Below are 22,692 nucleotides of genomic sequence, written 5' to 3'. Positions count from 1 at the left end.
TCAAATACTATGACAATAAAAAAATTTTACGTAACTGCGTCTACTCAATAAGTATTATATTCATTTATTTCTATATTGTATGTAAAATAAATAATTAATGTTTAAAAAGTTAATAAAAAAAAGAAGTAATCTTTTTTTTTTACCAACTCTTAGGTGAATATAGAAACTATGTCATTTGAATTATAACTCGTTGGCAAGGAAAGAAATACTCTTAATTATATATTAAATAGAATAATTATTTATTAGGCTCATTCTTATACAAATAAAATTTTTTTTTAGTTTTATATCTGTAATATTTTATATCAACTAACATCAAAATTTAATTATTTTTTTATAAATTAATAAAAAAATAATACAAATAATTGTTTAAATATAATTTTATTTTAATTTTTCATTCTATTACGTAGGATAATTTGAAATAAAAGATAATTGACTTGTTGTAACTGTCATGTATTTTATGTTTTGACTGCGGTATCATCTGAGAATCGTGGCGCCTTCATGGAGACCGAATTCTTTTACAGAATCAGTTTTACGTTTGGAGTTAGTCAACCAGCAGTGGCGACAGACAATGGCAGCAATTTTTTTAGCTTTGAAGATCCATCTATGGTAGAAATAGAATGGAGTTGGTTCAAGAGCGTCAAAATCTGTGGCTAGATAGAACAATAGTGGAAGCACTTGCTAGCAAACAAAACAGTGAAAATGCTTGATAACATCACATCAACAATAACAGAGTAACCAAAAAATTTGATCAAATTTTTCTGAATACTTTTCTGGTGTAAAGATAATCCTGTGTTAAACGAGCAAATTAATTTTTTTGTTAGTGCCAGTTTGTTTGTTCAGCCCATGACAACAAAAATAATAACAATAATAAATAAATTTAATTTATCCGATCACTTTTGATAGTAAGTTAACTTTTAAAGAGTGCTGCAATCCCTACTTTAATTGGAGGGCACTAGTTTTCGCCTACCAATTCAACTATTTAAAAATAAAATCATAATTTATCATTCTAAAATAAAGTCAAATTATTCCAAAAAATTTATTATCTTTATAATAAATATTTAATTAGTAATTCAGTATCAAATAAATGAAATTATATATTCAAATACCACTTAATAAAATATTAATTTTTTTTGTTTTTATATATAGATATATATTATAATTTTAACTTTTTTTTACTATTATTATTTGCAAAAATCGTCTTTTATTTATTGTAAATTTTATTTTTATTATAATAACATAAATCTAGTATTATAAAAAAATGGTGTCATGCATATTTCACTGAAAAATATTAAAATTAAATTTTTTATTTTAAAAATAAAAATTAATATTTTTTCTATGATCTTTCAAGTAAAACTTAAAAAAAAAAAATCTTCGAATTAACTACGTCATATACAATGTTAAGATAACTTGATTTTAGTACAAAAAGTTCAATTCAATATTTTTTCTGGACTCACAACAGAATTTTTTATTTTTGGTTGTATTCAAATTTTACCGTTATTATTCCACCATTATTCCTATGAGAAGAAAAAAAATTGACTCTTATTGTGCACATTTATCAAGTAGCGTCCAAGCTCATTATTTATATTGGCTCTTGCTCAAGCTTTTTGAGCTACTTTTAGGATTCATTGTTAAGTTCTCTGTCAATTACATTTCATACCACATGTCATCATTTTTGTGATAAAAATAAAATATCTGTATATCTATATAGATTTAGATATGTACTGTATAATTTTCCTATAAATAAACCATATTTATATAAAATAAATTGAGTTAGGTTCAAACATATATATGATTACATTATATTTTGGTATTTTTTTGTCTTTTTTTTGGTAAAGAATAAAAAAAGGTTAACAGATGACAAGAACATCAGATGCACCTCAATACACTAAAAGACAAATCAAAATACATCGAAAGACAAATAAAATACATCAAAAGACAAACTAAAATATACCGTTATTATTTTTTTATTACATCATATAATGTGAATTCAAAAAGACATGTAACTCAATGAAACATGCATAAAATGATATCAGAAGTACTAGAATACAATTCTATAGTTTGTTACAATAAATCGATGAACAAAATTCTTGATAAATGGATAAAAACAATTATAAATTACTCAAATATTACAAAATAATACTAGAAGCACAATAACAATATTCTGTTATTTAGTTACAGCATAAAGAGAACAACAACAATACGTACAGACAAACTAAATACACCAAAATACAAACTAAAATACACTATTATTATTTTTTTATTACATCATACAATGTGAGTTCAAAAACACATGCAACTCAATGAAACATGCATAAAAACAAATTCAAATTCCTCAAACACATGTAAATACAGGTTAAATTATACGATAAATACTACCTAACACAGTTATTACCAAATAAAGCGTATAATGAGAAAAAGTAATATGTACTTCAAGGAAAGAACACGAAATGATTGCACTAAATAAAAAGAATTATGACTATGTAGTGTTTTGCGATCGAAATGAGAACCAAAAAAGTGAGAAAATTAGATGATTAGTGAACAGTATCTTCAATAATCTTTTGTGTTTTCTTTCTGTGTTTCTTGGAGATGATTTCGAATTTAACTTTGAAATTTTTTTTACTTTTTGCTACAATTTTGAAAAATTTTGATTCTGGTTTAAATTTTGAGCGAACTGTTTTTCATAATGACGTTTGCGCTATTCAATAGTTGAGGGAAGAGAATGTTTATACGTACTTTAATTTGAGGTTAGTTTTTGTTGAATTTAAACCAATTTAATTAGACTAGTTTAACAAAAAAAATTGTATGTACAGCAGAATTGATAAATTTTTCACTAATTTAAGAATAACAACATAACATTTACTCCGTCATAATTTATCACCTAAACGTGTCTCCTAAACCATTTCTGTTAGGAGTGAATGATAGAGATAACAGAGAATTCGTATTGTTTGATTACATTAAAGGACAGGCCCTGATTGAGCCCCTTTTTTTTTATCAGGACGTTGTTCTTTGAGATAATTATTAGAGCTCGGGTTTGGATGTTTACTCTAAGCGGGGGAATATTTGTTGGAGACTCTAACAATGTTCACCCAAAAAAAGTGAAAAAAACCGTAAAAAGAAACAAGCGCGTTGAGCCAAGAGCAAGAGAATGAAAAAGGAAAAGATGTTATCGGAAATGGCAAAAGGAATGTGATAGTTAGCTTCCAAAGCAGTCTTGTTTGTTGTTTTATGCATCATCGTCATCTCACTCTCTTACTCCCAAAAACAGTTTACCTCTCAATCTCACACAGCTAACAAAAATTATAAAAAAGAAAAAAAAAAACACAGAAACGCAAAACACTCTTCTCTTCTTTAACCCCACGCCTCTTCACCAAACCCCAATAACATCATCCAATCCAAATCCACATTAAATTCACCTCAAACTCAAACTCAAATTCACTACTCTCTCTTTTTCTCCCACCAAAACGATGTCGTTTGAGGTGGAGGAAGAGGAGGCCTACGAGCACACTCTATTGGTGGTGCGCGAGGTCTCCGTCTACAAGATCCCGCCGCGCGCCTCCGCCGGCGGCTACAAGTGCGGCGAGTGGCTCCAGTCCGACAAGATCTGGTCAGGTCGGATCCGCGTCGTATCCCGCCGCGACCGCTGCGAGATCCGCCTCGAGGATCCGAACTCCGGTGACCTATTCGCCGCCTGCTTCATCTACCCGGGGCAGCGGGAGACCTCCGTCGAACCTTGCCTCGATTCCTCACGCTACTTCGTCCTTAAGATCGAGGACGGAAGGGGGAAGCACGCGTTCATAGGATTAGGGTTCAATGAGCGAAACGAGGCGTTTGATTTCAACGTCGCGCTCTCCGATCACGATAAGTATGTTAGCAGAGAACAGGAAAAGGAAGTCGCCGGCGGCGACGATGAGTCGCAAATTGATATTCATCCAGCAGTTAACCACCGGCTCAAGGTGAGTGTTTGCTTGAATTATAGCTTATTTTAGGGTTTGGGAAAGTTTGTAATGAGAGTTTCAGTTGCAATTTTTTTTTGAACAAGTAATAGAAAAAAAAATATTTTTATTTTTTAAAAAATTGTTATAGAAACACTGGACTGGTAGATGTTTATCGGAGTTTGGAGTGGTTGATCTAGTTGTTTGAAGCTGGTAAATTTAGTGTTAGTTCATTCGAAGTTTGTGTGCTATGATTGATCTAATTGTTGAGGTTGTGAAATTAAGATTTCTTTCGAGTTTGAACTTTGTTTAAGAATATCAGTCAGCTTGATGAGTGTGGAGCATAGTTCAGTGTTGTCGTTGAATGAATCGGAGTTTGTGTGCATTGGTTGGTCCAAGTATTGAGGGCTGGTGGAGTTAACGTTATTTGAATAGAAGCTTGTTTGTTATTTGATTGATCCAATTGTTGTGGTTTTGCTATGGTAGTTTAGTGAATTTGTTGAAGTGGTTAAGTCAACTGAAGTTTTATGTGCCTTGATGGATGCAATTGATGTAGTTTTGCAATGCGTAATTCAGTGAAGTCCATGATGTGGAATGAACTGAAAAGTTGTGTGCTTTGATCGATCTCTAGAATAGCTAAAACTTGTCCACTTCATGGTGTCAACTACATAGGTCAGATTGATCAGATAATCTCATATTGTTCTACATGAATATTCATATTTAATAGTTTAAACCAATAAGATGTAAACAATATCTTGTATGGTTTTGTTGATCTTCTTTTCCTCTAGACTAGATCTCTAGAGTCTTATTCTTGAATTATAACTAAAGAATAATTGAAGTGTAATTCAGTAATTTTTGTGGTTCATTGAATGGAAGTTAGCATTATTGGATTGATCTAACTGTTGAGCCGTGTAATTTGGGAATTCTAAATTGAAGTTTCTGAGCAATTGAAGCTTAATATGGGGAGTTAGGTGTTTTGGTTGATTGGTTCAAGCTGTTGTCAAGAATGTCATCGTGAAACGTGAATTGATATTTATATATGTATGGATAAATTCAGTTGTTATAATATTTATATTTGTGTACTTGTCTGCTTTATATGCTTGTTGAGCTCGAGTTAATTAAGCATAATCTGATGTTATCATCAAGTGTGTTATTGAGATGCATGGCCTGTAAATTTTTGAAAGATCTGGATGAATTTACTGTAAATTCTTTAAAGTCTAAACAGTGCTGTTTGAATCTCATATTCTCCTACATATATATGGGATTTAGATCTCTGCATCTTTGCTGATTTGATTGAATGGATTTTTTTTTTCTTTTTGGTCTATAGGAAGGGGAAACCATCAGGATTAATGTGAAGCATAAAGCATCTAGTGGAACTGGCATGCTCTCAGCTGCGGGACTAACAGGAGGGCATGCTGCAACACCAAAGCCAAAGCCAAAAGCCTTGAGTCTTGCTCCCCCTCCGACCGGGGCAGGAAAAATCAGGTCTCCTCTTCCACCTCCTCCTAATGATCCTGTTGCTGCTCGGATTGCTTCTACCACCCGCAGCTCTGATCCTAAATCAACCAATGAAAGTGTGGGACATTCCACTGACTCTCTATCAGATCTTTCTCAACTGAAGGTATGCTAATGCTCTGTTTCCTATCTATATGATATTTACATGAACAATTAAGGAATTTACATCTGACCGACTGCAACATCATTTATTTTAGATTGATTAAATTATCTAGCTGAACTCTAATTTTGGGCATTACAGGCTTTTCATCTAGCTAGTTGTAATACATAGGTTAGGATTAATTTCCATCACCTTGCCATTGTTTTATTCTAGATGTTCTACTCCCACATGTAAAATTCTTGTTCCTTTGTTTTAAGGCATAATAGTTTTGCAGTCAAGTTGTTATAACAACAAGAACACTAACTGCAGTTCTTTAGTTCTGTGTTTATAACAACTTTGGTGAATCATGACTTTTTTACTTGAAATTTTATATCCTTTTTATTATCAACCATAAAACAAGCAAATTTCTTGGTCATCTCAGTTTGATGTTGCGGCAAATGTTAGTCCCTGATGTGGTCTAAAAATAAACCATTTGTGCCTCATTTTGAATCACAGAAAAACCTTCCCTCAACCACCGCTTCAGGATCAACCACAGCTTCAGGATGGGCAGCATTCTGATGATTATATATATGAGCATTTTAACCAAGGCTTTCACTGTTCTCAGATTTTTTTGGTTCTTTATTTTGAGAAAAAGAATCTGGAAGAAACTGAAGAAAAAGCGTGTCCTGTTGAAAAAGTAATTACATCAATACCAAGTAATTCAATGTCCTCGAAGAATGAAAACTTTGGATATATTTATGTTCATCCTTTGCTTGTATTTTAACAGGTTTCGATGTCTATATGAAAGAATTTACAGTCCCACCCCTCACTCTTTTCTTTTGACCATGTTGTACCTTTGGTTGTGTTCAGGGGAGTGTTCCTTCTTCTGGCTTATATCATTTTTTATGCCGTATATTATCAACTCCATCAATTTGTTAACATATGTTTATATATATGCGAGTGAATGCTCTCCAAATTTAAAGGAACTCTTTACTCTTTTTGTTTTCTCCCTTCCAACCATCTCAAACCTATAACGACATCAACAGAGAGTATTGATGTCGTGCCAATGAGACTCTCATCCAAATTTGGAGATGCAGATATGATCTTGTCTGCTCCATCTTAAGTTCAGCCCAAATATGGGCCGCGAGTCTCCGTGACTCGCCCCCAACTGACCAAAAACTATAAGCTTTCAATTTTAGAGTAAGGTGGATAATTTAATAGAGATTCTATAATTGTCTTCATATGAAGATATTTCATTTAGACAATTAAATGATAGTGTATTGGGTTTTATTTTTGCATGTTATCAAAGTTTTATCTTTATTTAAAATTGTTATTATTCTCTTTAAATTATTTTTTTTCTCTAGAAGTTACGCTTTTAAGTGTAACTAAACAAATATCTTTATGAAAAGATGTTTTTGACCTCTTTATTAGAGTAAGTCTGTAGCTAAAAAATTTTGATATAGAAGTAAAATGAATAATATACTTTAATATGGTAATTTTTTGTATTTTTTAAAGTTGTGGGAGTACACAAATCGGAAGATCCGATTTGTGTTTAAAAAGTTGAAAAAATTCAGAGTATACAAATCGGAATGTCCGATTTGTGTTAAAAAATTGAAAAAACTCAGAGTATACAAATCGGACCATACGAGTTGTTTGATTTTAAAATTTTGCTTAAGAAATCGCATGATCCGACTTGTGGTTGGGCAAATATGAATTTCGGAAGTTAAAAAAAATGGACCCTCCGAGTTGTTTGTTGTTTTCAATTTTTTTACTGATGGAAAAATCGTATGGTCAGAGTTCTATTCCATTGACACCACATGGCTGTGAAGCACCTGTATTCTCCATATAGGAGTCCAACACCACTTTAATTTCTATATTCAAATTAAAAAGTGGTAGGTGTGTACGTGTTTTAAATAGAAGTCGATCACAATTTAGTATTGAACAACTTCATCCTTTCATTATATTCTATCATTTTCAACATTTCTAATCATAATATATTACTATTTGAGGGACAAAATAGTCTAAATGCTAAACAAATTCATTCTTCATTTTCTTTTTATCTACAAGTTAACCCCTTACCATTTGCAAAACTTAAAAGTACGCATATAGTCTTCCTAAGTTTAATGTTAAAAAGAATTTTCTCTTTTGATTATTCTTTGCTTCCTTTTCTTGATAATTCTCTAATATGAATTGATTGTGTTTGGTTGATAATTAAATCAATATTTTATCACCCTAAATTAGATAACTAATTTAACTATATCAATAATACGAGTACAATCAACCATAGGGGTAAAATTAGAATAAAATTATTAATTTTAATTTAAAAATTTAAATCGTTAGTTTTTTTAATTCGAATATTTAATTAATCATATGAATACAATAATACAAGTACATAATATTATAGTTAAGTTATTACAATAATACATGTATTTCGGGTAAACTTTTTATGTCCAAATCTTGGATATTTAATACTCGGTTTATGCACTACTTCCAGGGGTGTCATATCTCGGATGTTTCTGGATTATATATTTTTTTAATTTCTACCATATTTCAGATATGCGGTATTCGATTGTGTTTTTAAAGATATTTTTGTCACAGTAATTGAGATATGTATGTATATTTAAAACAGTAAATTATTTATATATTACACATTTTGATAAATATTATATTTATTTAATTTAAATAAAAAATTAGTCAAAGTATAACCTCTAAAATTTCAAAAATAAAATAAAATTAAAATAAAATAGTATCACATCTTGCATCATAAACAATTATAATTCAACATAAAACAATCTGAGACTCAACTTTAAAACTAGTAATACTCAATCTGAGTGAGAATATAAAATTTCGAAATACGAAGTATGTCTAGTTTAGTCTTTGAAATTTTTAGTACTCATCAAATAGTTTCTAATTTTTAAGAATGACCAAATTGGTTCATGAATTTATAAATCGTGAATCTCCTTCATCCCTAATTCAACGGTTGTTAACGCAATACTAACATAAAAGTATAAAACATTAAAGTATTAGTATGGCATTCTCAACTGTAAGTAGGGATATTAATGGGGTAGGGCGGGGGTAGGAGATGCCTCTCTGCTTCCCATTTTCGCCTACAGATTTATTTTCTGTCCTTGTCCTCGTTTTCTGTCCTCGTCCTCGTTCTCCGCTGTGCCCCATTTTTTGCAGGGACTCCATTCTCCATCTCTCTGATAGTTTTGACTAATTATTAATTACCATAGAATAGAGCTGAAAGTATCTATCCTATATAAAAACAGTAAGATTTTATACGAAAAATCTAAACGACAAGATGGTGACTTCTTTCAAAATGACGCATTGGGGGACGCCATGACGAATCAGAGTACAGAGCAATGGACGAGGTGGGGGACGCGGCAGTAGAAAGGAGAATGGACAAGACGCTAGAATTGTGGAAAGGAACGCCACAAATATAGAGAACGACGTGGTGAATGTGATGGAACAGTGAGTGATGACAATGCGGTGAGACGGGAGAGTGGCGAGGGGGTGGCTGCAGAGAGGTTGGATGGAGTATGGACGACGCTAGGGATCTATGAATTGAAGAAGAGTTATGCAAATGAGGATTAGGATTTTGGGTTTCTCTCTCTATATATATGACATGTGAAATGACTAAAAAACATATATGAGAAATAAACTTTTAAGGAAAATTAAGTAAATTTATGAATTTCGGGGATTAGCGGGGACAGGGCGGGGATCTCCGCTCGGGTCCCCGCACCTGTCCCAGGAGAATTTTGTTCTCCATCCCCATTCCCGCAAGAAAAATTCTTCATAGTCAGATCTCTATTCAGAGCAGTCCCTGCATGGATCCCCGCGTCTCGGGGAGTTTTGCCATCACTATCCGTAAGGTGATTTGGTTAAAATTTTAGTATAATCAAATGTGTCCTAAATTAATTAATTAGATTTATTTTAGTGTCTACCAATATTAACCAAAATGAGTCCTATTAATCAATTTAGGACGTGTATTTGATCATATTAAAGTCTTAATCATGTCACTTTATTGTTGGGGATGCTATGATGAAACTTTAATGCTTTGTGTCAGTACTGAGTTAACGACAATTGAATTAGAGACGAAAGCGATTCACAATTTGTAAATTCAAGGACCAATTTGGTTATTTCCAAAAGTGAAAAACGGTTTTGATGAGCGCTAAGAAATTAAAAGACCAATCTGAATATTACCTCAAATCTCCAAAGCAAGGTGAAAGATAACATAGGAGTGGAATTTGAAAAATAAATAAACAAGTAAAATGCTGCAAAAATCACATTGTACTAACACAAAATATAAAAATTCAGAATTTGGATCCTCTAAATTTTAAATTTATACTTTAAAGGGTAAAGTATAATCTTGTATCCTTAAATGGTTTCTCTCTTATATTTATTTTTGGTCCCACCTATAAAATAAATGGTGAGAGATCACACTTTACTCTTTAAAGTGAAATTCAAACTTTAGAGAATTCAAATACAAAAATTCACAATAAGATTCTTCCTTTTTTGGCAAGTAAGGTATATATCGAAAGTTTTAGGTGTAAAACTCTAACCCGTCTCTTAACCATTTCACAAATTTTCATTCCGTTCCTCATCGATTAAAAAATGACATCACAGTCCCTCACGATTAATTCCGTCAGACATTATGTCCCCTCTGTTAATGTCTCCGTGAAAAATTAACGGATCTTGCCTATGTGTACCGTTAACTTAAAATACTGTCGTTTTACTTCTTCTTCCTTTCTTCTTCTGCCACTGCACTTTACTGCTACCTCCAACGCTGCTACCACTACCAACGCTACTCCATCATCTTCATCTCTCTCGAACCACACTCTCCTTACTTTACTGCCACCATTTACCCCACCTTCATCATGCCCACCTCTCTCTACTCCTCACCTTTGCCCCCTGTCCATTCTTATGGTCTCATTCATCTCTACAACAATACAATATACTCATTAGATCCACATCTCACTTCACTTAGCTTTTGCCGTCTCCTCTCTTTCTCTTTCTCCCATTCGTCCCTCTTTATTTTGATAATTTTTCAAATTTCATTAATTTTGGAGCTATGTTTTAGTTTATTTAAAATAGAAAAAAATTGATGTTGCAGCGGATGATTTTGTTGTTATTAGAGTTGAGAATTAGTGATATTGTGGACGAGAATGAAGGGTGAAAGGCAGAGTTAGACATGATGAAGATGGAATGAGAAAGGTATGGTGAAAGAAAATGTAGATGATGGAGGAGGAGGGAGTAAGTTTGTGAGGACACTAAAAGGTATTAGTGAGGTGCAATGGTAAAGGTTAAATGATGATGATGGAAGTGAGGGAGTGAGGTAGTGTCATTTGGGGTGGAGTGAAGAGGTATGATTGTGGTGGGATGAACAACGAAAGGAAGAAGAAGAGGTAAAGCATTTTGAGATGTGCAAAATGGTAATATTCTGCTAAGTCACTAGAGAACGATTTCTCCCTTTAAGGCCAATTTGGATAGGTTCATGAGTAATTTTTTTTTTAATTTTTAACTTATGAAAAGTTATGGCATTAATATTTGGTATAATTTTCAAAATCAAGTTGTAACTTTCTAAAAAGCTATTTAAATACTTATGAAAAAGTTAAAAAAATTATTTCTCTTATAATAAATTTTTTTATCACCATTCTTTTAAAATGAGCATTTTTAGAACTAAAAAATTAAATACAAAATAACTTTTTTATAAGCTACTTTTAATATAAGTATTTATTGTTTAAACTCATGAGCCATACCATGAAGTTTTGAGAAAGGGAGATAGAACGGAGGTTGAGACAAAAGACACAAATAACAGATAACCAATTTGGTTTTATGCCAGGCAGATCCACAACTGAAGTGATTTACCTGTTAAGAAGGATGATGGAGACGTATCGTAGTAATAAAAGGGATCTACATATGGTGTTTATTGATTTGGAAAAAGCATACAATAGGGTGCCAAAGGAGATCTTATGGAAGGTTTTGGAAAGAAAGAGAGTAAGGATCACATATATTCATGCAATTAAAGACATGTATGATGGGGCTACAATTAGTGTGAAGACTTAAGGTGGTGTGACAAGGAAATTTTCTATTGGTATAGAATTACACCAGGGATCATCTTTAAGTCCATACCTTTTCACATTAGTCTTGGAAGTACTCACAGAGCATATCCAAAAGCCTGTGCCATGGTGCATGCTTTTTGCCGATGATATTATCCTTATGGGAGAGTTAAGGGAAGAGCTAAATAAGAAGTTAGATTTATGAAGAGAAACTCTAGAAGTGTATGGTTTACGCATTAGCCGTAGCAAGACGAATTATATGGGACAGAGTGTTAGGCGGCCAAAAGGGAGCACGAACATAAGTCAAGTGTGGCAAAGATGAAGATGCTGAGATGGATGAGTGGTCATCTGCGATTGGATAGAATAAGGAACGAATATATAAGAGAGAGTTGAAGTAGCACCTATTGTAGAAAAGATAGTAGAATTGCGTCTCAGGTGGTTTGGACATGTGAGAAGAAAATCGACAGATCACCCAGTCAGGAGGGTGGATGAGATGAAAGATGAACAAGGGGTGAAAGGCAGAGGAAGAACTAGAAAGACAATCAATGAGGTAGTCAAACGAGATTTACATGGAAACAGTCTCTTTGTAGACATGATACATGATAGAGCTCAATGGTATCATTTGATTCATGTAGCCGACCCCGCTTAGTTAGACAAGACTTTGTTGTTATTGTTTGTTATTGTTTAAGCTCTTTTTTCAAAAGGAACTTAATTAAGTTGTTTACCCAAATTAGACTTAAATAGTTACTTAACACGTGTTGAGTTAATAGTACACATAAGCAAGATCCATTAGCTCTAGACAGAAACATTAATAAAGAGGGCATAATGTTTGACATCGTTATCGTGAAAAATCGCAATGTTATTTTTCAGATGACGAAGAAGAACAGAATGAAAATTTGTAAAATTGTTAGGAGGCGAGTTAAAGTTTTACTCAAAGTTTTAGTCACATGACACACAAGTTTTTCCCTTCAAGACTTGCCTACTTAGATTTAGCTGATAAATTGATATGTACAAACTGAACCTTTAATCAATGAAATTCTGTAGAGAAAAAAAAGACCGAAAAGAAAATAACAGTAATCAGAGAATTCTTTTGTTGGCAACAAAGAGCGTTAGTGTAATCACATTTTTTTTTGTTGAAGAGTAAGCAAGGGGCTTTACAAAATCACTTTCTCTACAATAAAAGGATGCCTTCTTCTTAGCACCAAAAAGAAAAAAAGGTTACCTATTTTGTCCCTGATTAGTTTACAAAATTAGGCTGAGAACCAGCCAAAGGGAGAAACAGCTATTCACCATTCACCATCCCAAAAAAACTTGACAATGAAGTACTAAAGTAAGCCGTTGCAAGACCACATTGAATGCTTTCTACCAAAATGACCAGTTTTGAGTTTTGTACACTTTTGGCATTCAAGTATTGGCATAGTAGCTAATTATTGGTAGTCTGGCTTCAGAACCCAATTCGATCCACTAGGCCCTTTATGCAGAGTAGCTATTTCCTTTAACAGATTCTTGAATAAAGCAAGATCTTTGGAGGGTATTCTGTCCTTGAAATACTGAACTATGCTGGCTGAACTGGAACTGCCGCCATGCTGTTGTAGAAATGTACATATCTGACGAATTAATACTTCAGGTTGCGCGCCAGATATATTTTCAGAAGCTCTAGAAGATCTGACATCTGTAGATCTTGCTTGATTAATTGAACTTGAGCTTGTACCAAATTGATGTTCGAGGCCAGCACCAATGGCATTATCTTGGTTAACTCGAATTCTTGCCAAAAGTTCAGCAGAAGATAATGCCTTCCCGGACGTCGCTCCAGCAGCAAATCCATTCAATTTTTTAGTTCCATTGTTGGGCGATCCATCAGATGCTTTGTTATTTTTTATCAACTGGGTATTCACAGTTGAACCAAATTTCCGCTTAACAGATGCTGGTGCACCAGCAGCTCCAGACCTTCCTGTCCATGTAGGAACAGAGACGCTGTCGTGGCTTCGGAGCATTCGTGATTGACGTAAAGCTTCTGCAGCTCTTTGTGCAACCTTGGATGCTTCCTCCTGAAGCCTCAGTTTCTCCTCATCATTGGCATTCATGATCATATCATGGTTCAAGGCACTCTGCAAGTCAATATATATGATTAGTTGTTTGTTTCATAGTTATCTTTAATTATTAAATAGTAAATATTTACTCATTCAGCAGAATGTAGTTTTCCAATAATGTAATCAAATACACTTATATGCATGATAAATTGGTTGTACACAATGAAAAAAACTTACATGTATCCCATTGGCACCAAAAAGACTCTTCAATATATTTGTTTCCTCATCAACCCCGTCACCATGTTCCGCTTTCCCTTTGCCCTTTCCATTCGGAGATCCGCTCTGTGATTGGTCATCATTATGAGCTGCAACATCTTCAGAAACCGGTTCAGTAGTCTTGCTAAATTTATTATTCTCCTGGTTGTTTGTGTGTGTCCCAACCATATTTACTTCTTCAGATATTTGGCCGAAAATATTTGATGTTTCAGTAGACCCAGTTTCTCCATCCACATTCAATGTGAAAAGATCTTTCATATCCCGGGCTTTAAAGAACCTTTTCTGCTGTGGGTTCTTGAGTATTTTATTGGTAAGAAAATGTTTGTAAATCTGACGGTGATAAACTTTCTCCTCGATAGTTCCTCGTGTGATCAACCTATACACTGTTACATCCCGTTTCTGACCAATACGCCAAGCACGCTCTCTGGCCTTTTAAAAGAAACAGTTATCTATTAAATAACATCAAATTATTTAATTTTGAAACCAGAGCATTATATCTCATGACAATGAAACTAAAACAATTTCACAACCAAGAATATATTATAAAATATAAATCTAAAATAGCAAAAGAAAAAAATTGTCTGGATGTTTTCCCTCACCCACTCTGCCCCAAACATGCTTAGGGACTCTTTGTCGCATGTTTTATAATAAACTTGCTAACTGAATGTGGTTAAGCAAAGCTTATCAGTAATTTTTCAACAATTCCAAAACCAAAAAGGATGTGCATACAAAGTTACCTGCATATCATTTGAAGGATTCCAATCAGGGTCAAAGATTATCACCCTGTTTGCACCAGTAAGATTTGTCCCCAAACCCCCAACTCTGGTTGTTAGAATAAAAATAAATATATCATTTGAGGCATTAAATTCGTCTATTAAAGCCATTCTCTGTTTTACGGGAGTGAGACCATCCATTCTCCGATACATATGACCAGAAGTAGATAAAAAATTCTCAAGAATGTCGAGCATTTGTTGGGTTTGAGTAAAAAGAAGAACACGGTGACCTTGTTCCTTCCAAGCATTGAGCACTTGAGCTACAATCTTCATTTTCCCACTACGTTCTGGATTTCCATAATCTGGATTACCTGAGGCATGATCTCTTTCAAGTAGGTCAGGGTGATTGCATATCTTGCGCATCACATCAATTCCAGAAAGAGAATTCTTGTGTCCATCCAATATTTGCTCCACTTCCGAACTTGCCAAAAATGCTCTATAAGCAGATATTTGCTCTGATGTGAGGCTGCAGAATAGGACATGCTCAGTTTTATTTGGAAGCTGCGCATTCACATCAGCCTTCATGCGTCGAAGAAGATAAGGCATGATTAAATCACGCAGCACCACAGCACACCTGTCAATGAAACAATTAAATTCAAACTCCTGTCCTGGAAGCTAACATACTGCATAGCTCACTAAGTAAACATCGGTACTGTAGATGAAAAGGCCGTTAATCTAGTTCAAAAGTTCACTGCTTCATGTTCCAGTACATGATATGGCCAATATTAGTGAATCTGTTGTTAACATATAACTAATAAAAAATAGATAGTTAACCAACGATTATTTTGGGGAAATAACATTTTCAAATTCCTGGAAAAGCAATTCCAGTTTAATAACAGGAGAGAAAAATGGGTTACCAAATAAATTTCCCCATTAACACAATAGGAAAGGGAATATTGAGCGACCTGTATGCTGTGGATACTTGTAATGGTGAAGCATTTGCATAACCACCAACGGCAATAGGAACTGCAAATTCTGCTTCAAATACAGGCAACACACCCAATTTTCCAGGAAAAACAAAATCAAACAATGACCAGAGTTCTGACAGCTTGTTCTGAATAGGTGCACCAGTCATTATAATGCGGTGCACAGTTTGTAGCTGTTTACAAACAAGGGTGACTTCAGCATTAGGATTTCTTATTCTATGTCCTTCATCAAGAACAGCATAACCCCATTCAATGTCAAGCAACTGGTCCCCCAATATTCTGATTTGCTCGTAAGTGGTGATAAGTAAACCAGATTCTGATCTCAAAACACGATTTATCAGGGATTTCCACTTTCTTGTGTTTCTAGATGGTACACTTCTTTCATCATCACTGTAGTTTGAAATATCACTCTCATAGTCCGATTCATCAGAATTTGCTTGCTTCTTTCTAGGAGAAGAATCCTGAACAGAATCATGTAAAAGCTCTACATGAAATTTCGGGTACCACTTTTTAGCTTCCCTTTTCCACTGTCTCAAAAGTGTAACAGGACAGATAATAATGCTGGGCTTGTACATGCCACTAAAATGCAATGCACCAAGAAAAGATAAGACCTGGACAGTTTTACCAAGGCCCATCTCATCACCAATAATTCCACCAGCTCTTTGGCAATGCAATTCCCACAGCCATTGAACACCAACCTTCTGATAGTCAAACAGTGCATCAAAGATGTTATCAGGGATTTTTAGTCCACCTTCTAATGTTATATAAGAAGATTCATGATCGGCAAGTTCAACATCTTGAGCTTCCAAAATTTCACAACTAGAAGTATCCAAGTGACCATTTGCATTTTCTGCACAATGTTCAACAGATTAAATATCAAATATGAACATATAAATATAAATACAAGTGTACATAACACTAATGAAAACAAGGCCTATGGTACATCCCAGGCTGACTTTCTTCCACACCAATAAAGGGCCGACATGCATTTTCCAGTCTTTAGAAGTAACCATTTTATTATTAAATAAATGAAGTAAGAATCTAGGGAAATTGGAAATATAAGTCAATGACGATCATGTATATACCATATCCAAATACAATCTCACCTAACAATAATTCATTGATCAATTTTTCTTGTCATCAAGATTTATAATAACTAGACCAACTTTTGCATTGAGAACATTAAAACTTGAACTTACCACTATCTCCATGTTGCATATCCTCACAAGAAACACGCCTTGTCCATTTCCTGCCAGGCAAAGGCCGCCTCCTTTTCCTCTTGGAATCTTTATTCTCCTCTTCCTCTTTGTCTCGTAATTTAAGTGGTTTCCTGAGCCTTTGAAATGGAAAGGTGGGGGCATCAAGCTTTGGAATGGCATCATATTCAAGCAGCTTGGTGGTTGGGCGAGCTCTTGCTGCCTCGGATATTGATCTAGCAGCCCTTTCAACACTTTCAGAAGCAAGATCACCAGTATTTTCTTGCTCAGATGCATTATGGCTACTTGATGCTGCAGATTGTTGAAATCGGCGCTCAAAGCCCTTCAACTTATGAAAAGGGGTTAGAACCCCTTTTCTCACCAACTCATCTCTCTCCTATGGTATCAGCAGTAGAAAATCAGATATTCTATATCTATCTCAACCAACTATACCTCAGCAAATTTGTTTAGCATTTCAGAACATCAAATGCATTTACTTAAGATATGAATAAAGCAGGTTTAGGGGTAGAGAAGCTGGTTTTGTTGATGATGGTGGAGGTGGTGGTGTTTAGGGTTAGAGAAAGAGAGAAGAAAGAAGATGAAGAAAAGGTATGAAATTATGAGAGAAAGATGATAGCATCATTAGAAATGAAATATTTACGAACTATTGTGTAAACTTTTGGGATAATTTTGAACAACAAAAAGAGCTTAAGGACCATTTTGATTTTCAACCCAAAAGTTAGGACCAAAACAATACTTTATCATATGACTAATATCATAATAAGAAATATTGAAACTGTTATTATCAAAAAGCAACTCACTGTTTCAACAAAACCTGCAGAGGCTGCATCCAAAACAGCATCAAAATCAGCATCATCATTAAAGGAGACTATCCTTTGCCGCTTCCCCGAGCTTTTCTGTGGCCTTTTATCTTCTTTTTTTAATTTCTTCTTTGGTCTTCTATCTTGCTTAACTAAATCAAATATCAATTTTTCCTGGTCACTATTTTTGGAAACATCATCCTTACAGAACTCCGAAAGCTTTTCCTCTAGTTGAGCCTTTGTTTTCTTCAGGCTCTGTAGCCTATCAGCAGCAAGAACACACTGAAGGTTTGAATCATTGGAGGAACCACCTTCAGCAACTCCTTTCTCCTGGCTGTCCTCGCCAACACCACCACACTCTCCATCATTCTCATCACTTCTCAATTGCTGAATGGTAGACGCTACTGCATCTATTTCAAATCTCACTGCCCTCAGTTTCTGATTAAGCTCTGCTTTAGTAGCAGATGATGGATCAACATTTCCAGATACACTAGAATCTTCTTCCTTCACACTCCCTTCAGCTTCGGGAACAGCAGTCGCCTACAATTTCACACTCTCCAAGTTCAACTTTTATGTCTCAAAATTAAAATAAAAAATAAAAAATAAAAAATTCTACACAGGAATACTAGTGAACACGTCTAACACATACTGATATCCAATATCAAAGATATGCTTACAAATTTCAATATATGGTTAGACATTTTAGTATTCATCGTCAAGCTCAAGTAAAACTACAAGTAAACACACACAATTCAGCACATTCAAATTTCATGGTTTTGAAAGTATTAAAATCATTTGTGCACAGCATCACAAACAAATATTACAATGATATCACATCAATGCTTAGAAATTTCAGCAGAGTTCAACAGCATTCAACACCAATTTCAAAACCGGAAAACATGATCATACAATTTCAAAAGTATATTAAATTAAATTAAAATTAAAACCAGATTAATACGCACACACCTTTTCTAAGACGTGGCGTTCGATGTCTTCGGGATTCGCCGACTTAACGCCCAAACTGTTGAGCAGAATTCGATCCTGCTCTTCCTCCATCTAATTGCTAATCGCCAAAACCTAGCTTCCGTAATAGATTACATTCATCATTTTCAGTAACGAAAAAAAAAATTTACTGCATTCGATTTTAGGTTTGAATTTTCGAATTCGAATTCAATTTTTTGTTCCGCTTTTCACCAGAACCGGTAAAGTGAAATGGAAGAAGGTTTTCCCGGTTTTTTTCCCCCAGCAAGCAGCAGCGTCGTCTGGGTTTATGTTTGTGGTTCGCGCATTTTGTATTCGGCTTAGTGCCACGTCTTTGCAATTCGCTTTGCTTCTTGCTCAAGAAGATTGACCTACGGTCGTTTTATAATGCTAATTGTCGCTTATTTTTAAGAATTTGTTTACGTGAGCTTTTTAAAAAAAATTTGAGTCATCTTTTTTTTTTTAAATTTTATAAAAAAATAAAAATAATTTTATATTTGGATATCTAATATAAAAAGATTTTTTTATTTATTAATTATATTTGAGTATAATAATATAAAATATTTTTTTATTTATTTATTATATAAAAGATATTTTTTTTTTAAAAAATTTTTTTTTAAAAAGATATAAATTACAGTTTTTTAAAAAACATTTATTTTTCTAATGTTTTTATTTTTACTACTAAAAATTTGTCAAACACACTAAAAAATAAAAAAGATTTTTTTTTATTAAAAAATATTTTTTTTATCAAAATAATGACGCCCAAACAATTACTAAGTCTTAACAAAAGAATATTTTTTTTGTTATAAAATAAAAAAAATATTTATTTCCAAAAAAAATTCTAACTTTAATTTTCGATTTTTTTTGTAGCATTACAGGCAAGTTTGTCGCTTTCCTCGACAAATTTTATGTAATATGTGAAGTTCGTCGCCTCTTCGGCGATTTCAAATAGATTTTTTAATAAAATCTCATCGAGATCAATTGGAAACTAAAATCATTACTAGTAACTCATCTTTCTTTTTTTTACTTTGATCTTTTGCTTACTTTATGCAATGTCTTAAATTTTATTGTTATCCATTAATTATGACAGTGAAATAGTATGTGATGAAGAGGGATCTATCATGTTTAATTTTACTAAATCAGTATTTATATATATGCCACCTGAAGTCAAAAGTCTTACAGTAATAAAGAATTTGATATTGTATACCATTGATCAACAACACATGAAAAGAGTGAAAAAATTTACTACAAATAGGGATGGCAAAACGGGTCGAGCCCGTTGGGCTGATCCGCTAAACCCCTTAAAAAAGACGGGTCGGGTTAGGATTTGGAGTCCGCCAAATTTAAAAAACCCGCCAAATTGGCGGGGCGGGACGGGCCGGTCCGCCGGACCAAAGACTTTTTATTTATTTATTTTTTACTTAAATAAAAGAGTGATTACTATTATAAAATTAATAATTATAGAATTTTTAAACACTTTTTTTTCATTTTTTGTTTTTATTCTTCTTTTAGTTATTAACTTTATTTATTTTATTTTACAATTTCGTATATATGCTCAAATTTTGTGACTTATTTTTTAAAATAAAGATGATTCTATTGACAAATATTATTTTGAACAATTTTATTAAAGTTAAAAATTAAAAAAAATAATAAAAAATTATATTATAATTTGCCTATATTTTATTTGTATTTGATTTTTTAATTATTATTTTTAGTTAATTTTAATGAATTTTATTTTTCAAAAAAAAAGAGTCAAGCGGGCTAGCCCGCCAACCCGCCAATCCGCCATAAAGTGGGGCGGGTTAGCATTTTGAACCCATTTTAGTTGGCGGGGCGGGGCGGTCCGCCCCGTTTATAGGGCAGGTCTAGGTGGGGCGGGGCGGGCCGGCCCGCTTTGCCACCCCTAACTACAAATATCCGTCTACAGTAGATAACACTTTATTTTACAAATGGTATATCATAGATTACAATTGTTATTATTATTTTGTTATTTTTTTTCTTGATGACGGTTTTGATAAAATTTTATGTTTATGTAAATTAGGTATCAGTTACGTGATAACGAAGACAAACGTCTTATTAGGGTCTGACATAACCGTTGGACAAATATCCATCGGTTAGAATTATTTATTTTTCTAGTTGACTTGGGTGGAGGAACTTCTGTGGATATTGTTGATAATATCCCTTTAAATGGAGTGGTTAGGAGAAATATTAGAAGAACGATAGTTGATTTAAATACGCCACATGAAGTTAGTCAAGAAGAGTCAAATGTCGAAGATTCTAATAATGGTATGATGCAAGCTAATGTTAAAAGTTATGAGGATTCTACTATTAGAGATCCAACGATGAATCTCTATCAATTAAGTTAACCCTGATGACGGTAAAGATGCTGAGGCTGAACCAACTGAAATTCCGAATGAAAAGGAGAAAGTGATGAACTACTACAGTGATACACAAATTGCACTGACACAACTTGATATTTTTTTACCATATGCTCGGTCAAATCACTTTTTCTCATTGAATCTTGAGGCAATGACTTCAAATTATTTATTTAGTCAAGGAGGTTCCGAGGATGATCCCACCAATGAGTTTGAGATTGGACAATAATATAAAAATAAGGAGAAAGTTATTATGACAATTAAGACGTATGGCATTAGAAAGGGTGTGGAGTATAAAATATTAGAGAGTGACCAGTTGAAGTATGATGTATAGTGTACCCAGTTTAGGTCTGATTATCAATGGAACATATGCATATTTTATCACCAAAAGCAGAAAAAATAGGAGGTGAGGAGATATAGTGATCACCATACTTGCATGCAAATATCAATAGACCAAGACCATGGAAGGTTAGATTCGAAGGTGAATGTTTAGCACATATTCACAATAGTAAAAGCAGATCCAACCATCAGCATGAGGGTACTGCAAGGAGGTGTGAAAAATCATTTCGGTTACAAGGCGCCATACAGAAAAGTTTGGCTTGCAAAGTAGAGAGTCATTACTAGGATATATGGAGATTGGGAGAAATCATACAACGATCTTCCTCGTTGGTTATTCCAAATGCAAATGTACTTACCTAATAAGATTCATTACATTGCCTTTACTTAAGTGCTTAATTAAGTCGCCACTTATATGTTATAACAACTAAGGGTTTTTTAAGTACTTGGGTGTAACTTGTAACACAGTCTTGGTTTGCTTCAATCGATAGTGTCATGTTTCATCGGGCGTTCTGGACATTTTCTTCGTGTGTTGAGGTTTTCAAACATTGTAAACCACTTATTTTCATTTATGGCACCCACTTATATGGTAAATACGGGGACACTTTGCTTATGGCGATCGCTCAAGATGGAAATTCAAACATATTGCCTATTGCACTTGTCATAGTAGATGGTCGAAGGAGACTTGGTCATTTTTTCTTTCTTATTTCAGACAGCATGTGACATCCCAGCCAAGCCTCTAAGTGATTTCGAACAGACACAAATTGGTTGATGCGGTATTGAACGCCGATGGAAGTGGATGGAAATCCCCGCATGGCTTTCAAGCATTTTGTATAAGACATATTGCTGCTAACTTTATGACAAACTTCAAGAACAAAAACTTCAAGAATGTGCTTATTAACGCAGAATATTCGAAGTCACATAGGGAGTTCGCTCATTATTTTGGTCGAGAATATCGCAAATACAAACTTGTTTGAAGAAATGTCACGTCCACAGTAGACGCAGTATATAAATGAGGGCCGTCATTTTGGGCACATGAGAACAAACATTTCTGAGTGCATCAACACTGTGATGAAGGCTATTCGCAATTGTTCCATCACCGCTCTTGTCAAGTCAATCTATTTCTGTTTGGGTGACATAATTTGCTACTCGGATGGTTGTTGTAATAAGTTCCTTCTTATACGCAAGAATCGAGGTGCGTACCAAAAAAATCAATTAGTCAAATAAAATGAAGTTTATAAGTAACAAGACAAATTTCAAGTATATGAAAGAGATAAGTTACAAAGTATACCACTCGACCTAATTTGCCAGTAATATGGTTGATTTGATCTCGTCTATAAAAAATATTTTCTAATCTTAACATCTTTTGCACCATAAAACTATATTATAA

At 33.8% G+C, this 22,692-nt stretch overlaps 2 protein-coding genes across 2 annotated transcripts; one reads left to right on the top strand and one right to left on the bottom strand.

The window, feature by feature from the left end:
• Positions 1 to 3,017: 3,017 nt before the first annotated feature.
• On the top strand, positions 3,018 to 6,512 carry LOC130969452 (uncharacterized protein At1g03900). Its single transcript, XM_057895183.1, has 3 exons — positions 3,018 to 3,953; positions 5,260 to 5,553; positions 6,043 to 6,512. The coding sequence occupies exons 1-3, from the start codon at positions 3,465 to 3,467 to the stop codon at positions 6,103 to 6,105; spliced, it is 846 nt and encodes a 281-aa protein (XP_057751166.1). The 5' UTR covers positions 3,018 to 3,464; the 3' UTR covers positions 6,106 to 6,512.
• Positions 6,513 to 12,673: 6,161 nt separating this feature from the next.
• On the bottom strand, positions 12,674 to 18,932 carry LOC130968930 (protein CHROMATIN REMODELING 8). The gene is made up of 7 exons (XM_057894438.1): positions 18,577 to 18,932; positions 17,611 to 18,150; positions 16,793 to 17,186; positions 15,573 to 16,443; positions 14,632 to 15,241; positions 13,856 to 14,323; positions 12,674 to 13,696 (listed from the first exon to the last, which is right to left on the bottom strand). The coding sequence occupies exons 1-7, from the start codon at positions 18,664 to 18,666 to the stop codon at positions 13,016 to 13,018; spliced, it is 3,654 nt and encodes a 1,217-aa protein (XP_057750421.1). The 5' UTR covers positions 18,667 to 18,932; the 3' UTR covers positions 12,674 to 13,015.
• Positions 18,933 to 22,692: the final 3,760 nt, after the last annotated feature.

This window comes from Arachis stenosperma, chromosome 3, assembly GCF_014773155.1.
Source record: "Arachis stenosperma cultivar V10309 chromosome 3, arast.V10309.gnm1.PFL2, whole genome shotgun sequence".
NCBI lineage: Eukaryota > Viridiplantae > Streptophyta > Magnoliopsida > Fabales > Fabaceae > Arachis > Arachis stenosperma.
The sequence above is the reverse complement of the archived record's forward strand: the minus strand, read 5'-3'. Positions and strand labels throughout refer to the sequence as shown.

Bases quoted from the DNA above. Each gene is read 5' to 3' on its own strand.
- LOC130969452 (XM_057895183.1), top strand. From the start codon at position 3,465: ATGTCGTTTGAGGTGGAGGAAGAGGAGGCCTACGAGCACACTCTATTG. The intron at 3,954-5,259 runs GTGAGTGTTTGC...TTTGGTCTATAG, and splicing joins CAGTTAACCACCGGCTCAAG to GAAGGGGAAACCATCAGGAT. The intron at 5,554-6,042 runs GTATGCTAATGC...TTTGAATCACAG, and splicing joins CAGATCTTTCTCAACTGAAG to AAAAACCTTCCCTCAACCAC.
- LOC130968930 (XM_057894438.1), bottom strand. From the start codon at position 18,666: ATGGAGGAAGAGCAGGATCGAATTCTGCTCAACAGTTTGGGCGTTAAG. The intron at 16,444-16,792 runs GTAAGTTCAAGT...AACATTGTGCAG, and splicing joins TATGCAACATGGAGATAGTG to AAAATGCAAATGGTCACTTG. The intron at 15,242-15,572 runs GTCGCTCAATAT...TTTCATTGACAG, and splicing joins CAAGTATCCACAGCATACAG to GTGTGCTGTGGTGCTGCGTG.